This window comes from Lepisosteus oculatus, chromosome 2 (genome assembly GCF_040954835.1).
Source record: "Lepisosteus oculatus isolate fLepOcu1 chromosome 2, fLepOcu1.hap2, whole genome shotgun sequence".
Lineage (NCBI taxonomy): Eukaryota > Metazoa > Chordata > Actinopteri > Semionotiformes > Lepisosteidae > Lepisosteus > Lepisosteus oculatus.
In genome coordinates, this window is record NC_090697.1 from 3,852,069 (window position 1) to 3,858,068 (window position 6,000).

The 6,000-nt window shown below is 36.9% G+C and overlaps 1 protein-coding gene across 1 annotated transcript; it reads left to right on the forward strand.

Annotated features, from left to right (window-relative positions):
- Positions 1-1,985: 1,985 nt before the first annotated feature.
- Positions 1,986-3,046, forward strand: LOC102689850 (trace amine-associated receptor 1-like). The gene has a single exon (XM_015358706.2). It carries the CDS (start codon positions 1,986-1,988, stop codon positions 3,039-3,041), a length of 1,056 nt encoding a protein of 351 aa, XP_015214192.2. The 3' UTR covers positions 3,042-3,046.
- The last annotated feature ends 2,954 nt before the right edge of the window (positions 3,047-6,000 follow it).

Below are 6,000 nucleotides of genomic sequence, written 5' to 3' on the forward strand. Positions count from 1 at the left end.
CTGAAGGACTCGGACCCATTGCCCAGGATCAACGATGCAATGGACTTTATAGCCAGGTCAACCTGGTTCAGCTCGCTGGGTCTCCGCTGTGGGTACTGGCAGGTGCTGCTTGCTGCTGACACTCACCCCCAGAGCAACAGGCTGGTTAAGCGCTTCAATCGAATGCTCTTGAACCAGCTGGCCACCCTGGTCTCCAGGCACCAATGTGACTGGGACCACCACCTTCCCCTAGGAAGGGGTGCACCCCGGTATCCCTGATGCTGGGGAGAGAGATCCGCACCCTAGTAGACCTGGCCTACGGGTCACCACATGGGGGCAACCCTGCGCCACCAGCCAACCCGGACTATGCCTGGGACCTGCAGCAACACATGTAATGGGTGCACATCTTTGCCAGGATCCACCTTCCGGCAATAGTGGCAGTATGACATGCACCTTCAAGCCCGGAGACTTAGTCTGGGTGTACAGCCTGTGCCACCATAAAGTCTTCTGCCCCAAACATGCATCATCTTGGGAGGGGCCCTGGATTTGTGGACCTGGGACCGACAGTGTAAATAGTTGTAGTGCGTTACTGAGTAACCCTTGTAAATAGTTGCTGGTGCTTATTGTTTTCCCCTTACATCTCTGTTATCCACAGTAGGCTATCATATCCCTTCCTAATTGTTACCCTGGGTGTTAAAACCCCATTGTTTTAAAGTTTCAAATCTCTCGCTGTTATGTCTTAGATGGGCAGAGGTTCAAGAAACGTGGTTAAGCACATCAAAGGTGTGTAGGCTTCATTCTGTGCGAATACTCTGGTCATTATATTACATTATATTCTTGCTAAATCAACGTGAACTGAAGGATAGGGATACTTTTTTTTTACTTTCATTTTATCGCCAATTTTCCCAAAATGGCATACTTGGTGCTTTGCATTCATTCAACTAGCAATATGTTGGCTATATTTTGCTAAATATTCAAAATTTATATCCTTCATTCTAAATACTTTAACCCAGACATATTGCTCCTTTGATTGTATGGGATATTATGACAAATTATAATACCTTCTCAATTTCATTAATGCTTGTGTCTCACAGGGCTATGTGCAGTTTTACACACAATATCAGGTTAGCTAATGATATTGTTGACAATGGAAAGCAAGTCTCTCTAAGGTGAAAATTACCTTTACATTGTTCTCAAAAACAGTCATAATTCTCCATTGAGTACACCTTGGGCACCATTAGCAGACCGTGAAGATTTATAAAGATCTGAATGCAGGAAATTCAACAGCTGCATCAAAAGATAATACTGAGGGTAAGTGTTGAAAATAATTATTTTGTAGTTAACAGAATTAGTGGTTCTACATGAACAGATTCCAAACATATATTATAGCTTATGATAAGAAAAAGTAAGTTACAATATAAAGGCATGCAAATAATGGAAATATGAACATACATATTTCAAACGATTCCAAATTACAACTTTATTTTGGAAGATTTTTTTTTAGTTAGCATGATCATAGGAGAGTTACTTTTCAAATTTTGAAAAACACACTTCTTTAATTGCAAAGTTCTGGAAAGCAACTGTCAAATATCCAAAACATTTGTTTTAGAGAAACAATACTTAGGCATCTTGTAAATGATCACCTCTTAAAATTGTTTCTTACTTCTGCCACTTTCACATAAAAGTTAAAAAGGAAACAGCCTGAAAATTGTATTTTTATTTTTTATTGGGGACAGACTCTTTCTAGACTATCTGCTGATTTCTTATTCAGATTCTGAATTCTAATTCTGATTTTCTAATTCAGAAAAAATAAACTGTATTTTAATAAATTAAGAATTACAGTATTTCATCAAAATATGCTTTGACAATTTTTCTTTTCAATTCCTAACCAATTACTTCCCTTAATTAGTTGCAAGAAAACATGGAAACCTTCACTAAAAACTTAATTAATTTTGTAGGAATTCCAAATGTACCATGCCTTTTTTCAGGGATCACCAGTAGAAGAGATGGGTTCCTCAATCAGACAGAACTTCAATGTTACTGAGAATTCAGATATACAACTCTGTTATGAAACCATCGCTGGCTCCTGTACAAGAGTAATCAAACCAGTTATCTTACGAATTATATTGTATTTTATTATGATAATAATAATACTGACAACATTGTGTGGAAACTTTGTGGTCATATTTTCAATTGCATACTTCAGACAACTTCATACCAACACAAATTATCTGATTCTCTCATTGGCAGTTTGTGATTTTTTGTTGGGAGTGCTCATCATGCCTTATACGATGTTTTTTTATATTGAAGGTTGCTGGTATCTGGGAAGTTTGTTTTGTCAAATACACACGGCCACTGACATGATGCTCTGCACAGCTTCCATATTCCACTTGTGTTCCATCTCCATTGACCGTTACTTTGCTGTGTGTAACCCTCTGAGTTACAAAACCAAAATCACATCTGAAGTCATATTTATGATGATCATAATCAGCTGGATAGTTTCTGGAATATTTGGTTTTACGGTGGGTTTATTGAAGCTGAATATAAAAGGCACTGAGGAATATTATTACAAATATATTGACTGTGTAGGAGGATGCATTGTGTTTTTCAGTAAATTCTTTGGACCTCTGTCCTCTTTGTTCTCATATTTCATTCCTGCATTTATCATGCTGGGAATTTACTTTAAAATATATTTAGTAGCCAGACATCAGGCTAGGTCTATCAAAGATATAACACAGCAAATTCAAGATGCTAGAGAGAACAAGAGTGAAATTTCAAGTCAGCAGGAGAGAAAAGCTGCAAAAACCTTAGGCATAGTAGTGGGGGTGTTTGTTTTCCTCTGGACTCCTTTTTTTGTTTGTATTTCCACTTATCCTATTCTTGAGTATACTGTGCCACCTATTCTGATGGACACAACATTCTGGTTTGGCTATTTAAACTCTGCTTGTAACCCCATTATTTATGCTTTTTTTTACTCCTGGTTCAGAAAAGCAACAAAAGTTATCATCTCTGGAAAAATATTTGAAAGAGATTCTTGTTGGGCAAAGTTAATTACAGAATAAATTAAGTCAAGGCAACATGTTTGGGTTTTTAAACCATATTAAAGAAAGCTAAATGTATTTGGTCAATGAGTTAAATCGACAATAATAAAGTCATATTGTCTACTGTACATCTGAGTTAATGCAGCTTTTCCTCTTCATCCTCTCTTAAGCTATTTTGTTTTTGTCTTGTCTCCCTCTGCTGTTGTTCCAACAATGTGCATTTCTTTATATTGCACAAACTAGCTATTTTATTTTTCATTCATCTGCTTTTCATTCATTCAAAGACTTCTTCCTTTATTTTCCAGTGTTTTGGATTAGTGGAAATTAAAATTCTGAACTCACTGATTTTTATATGCCATTATGCAAAATAGATTACAGCACGACTTTCTTTCATCTTTATTTTTGTGATAGCTATTCTTGATGTAGTTTTAATTGTAAAATTAATTACAACTTACTGAAGTATTAATTGTAAAATACCTACAATTAGTGAACACTAGTGAACACTGTAGTCTGTCTGCTCAGCTGGCATAATATTCTTAAGATCAGTTTTTGAAGTGACTTGATTTTTTGCTTGAGGTTCTGTACTTAAAATCAGTTTATTGAAATTGTTGAGACCCACCTGTGGACCTCTAAAGATTTTTAATTGTAATGAATAAAATAATCTTTCTTGACTGTCACAGTGTGTTATCCACACTGGTTTCTATGATGAGCGCCTTTACAGCTCTACTGCTACATAAAACGTTATCTGACTGTTTTTACAATTTTGTGGCATTAATGGAAATGCAAGAAATGTCAAGTATAGACTCCGGCTCTCCCACGACACTGTATAGGATAAAGAGGATAGAAAATGGATGGATCGATGGAATCATTTGATTTTTCTGGCTGACTTCCTCTTGTTTGAAACCTGTCTTATGTTTTTAATTTCACTCAGTAAATCATACCTTCAATGTGTCATGAGATACTGCTTTAACTTCCCACCCATGGACAGATTAACACTTCTGTGGGTACTGGAATCATAGATTTTTATGAGTCTTTAACTCAATTTAAAACAAAATCACAATTATGCCATAGAGGCATTCCACACACACACACACACACACACACACACACACACACACACACACACACAAACATATATATATAACATTAAATACAAGTGACTTTTCCTTATTATCTATCGGATTATGTGTAAAAGCCATGTAATATGGGCAGGGTCAGATTTGTGTATATGTATTGTTTACTTGCCTAGGACTGAGACAATCAACAACACTTTAAGATTGTTTAAAATGTGCATTTATTTAATTTTGTATCATTTGTGTCTTTTGTATGGAAAGTCCAAAAACAAAATTCCACCATTTTGGATGGACAATAAAGTTATATCTTATAAAGGAATTATTTTGTCAGAGATGAGCCTAGTTTCATTAGAAAAGTTGTAATAGCCATGCCAATGTCGGCTCACACCCCCTCGTCTTCACATGGTCAGTTATTACTACTGGGGCCGTCTGCACATGGTATGGGTGGTTGTCAGTGTCCCATGCTTCTAATTAAGGAGCCTTTGCCTATCATTTCTAAATACTGGCTACCCCAGCTCTAGCGCTCTGTCATTGTGAGTTTTCTCCCTGAAGAGCCCTGTCACCTGCGCTGTACTGTGCTGTTCTTGCCTTCTTGCTTTTCTTGCTAACCTTGTCGGCTTACCATGTACAGACCTGCTGATTGTCTCTGGACAGTGATGACAGATACTCCTTGGCTTTATCTACTCTGCGCTTTCCCGGCTATGAACCTGTCGGACTCTGGGTTTTTGGAAACCACCTCGGTTCTGAATTGTGATCTCCGCCCCGTCTTGGCTCGATGTTCACCAGCTTGCACCTGCATCACCAGCTCTGTTCCTGAGTGTTGCTTTATTACAAAAGTGTCTCACTTGAGATCGTTCTGTCAGTCACAATACAAAATGCGCATTATATAACGGTTAATAAAAAATGTTTTAATTGAGCTGTATTGATTTTTCACGTGTATTTTAATTATACCTGCCAGGTGTAAGTTTGAGGGGAGAAGCAGGGGCTCCTTTTTTCCCTCATTTATTCAGTTATCACTGTCTCTATTTAAACCTTAACCACATTAATGCTCACAGCTCAATTTTTAATGAGCTGTATTGATGTTTTAAATGTGTGGTATTTTATGTTCATTTTGGTGAGGTCTTAGTACTTAAGCTAAATGTAGCTTATTATCATGTTTTTTTTTACTTTACTGTACATTCTTTCCTTCCAAAGCAATCAAATTCTAAACAAAGAGCAGCCTCACACCTACAGATGCAGCCATTCAAAATGCGCGGGCGATACCGCATTATTTTCCGGTGCGCTGTATGCAGTCTACCGCGAGTTACCGGTAAATACTGCTAGTTACCGTAAATTCTCCTATAATACTGCAAGCAAAATAATAGTATCCGGAATTTCCGCAAGGTGGAGTTAATTAAGCTCAACCTCTCATGTTTGAGCTGTCGCCATCAAAGTCTTTAATGAAGATATTACTAATAGTATTAATAATGAATGACCTTGGACAAGCTGTAAGTGTAAACTCAAAGTATTGCCCTGGTCCACATTCAAAAGGAATATAATATGGAATCACGTATCTAAAGAAATTAATAACGATATAATTATATTCATGTTGCAAAAAAATTGCAACCGACATAAAAACTCCCTTGCTTTTAACAGAGCGTTCCATAATTTCTAACTACGAAAATTATTTAAACTGCGACACTTATCATTCAACCAGAGCTCGAAATATCACAAGGATCCTCTAGAGCACAGCAAAGACTGTATTAAAAGAATCGCGTATCTAAAGAAATTAATAAGATATAATTATACTCGTGTATATATAGAGGCTGTTTCACCTCTCTCTTCATGTGACTCTATTCAAAAGCCATTTAGCAAATAGGGGATGAGAAGAGTGACAAACTAGTATACAGTACAGTACTTTAGATCTT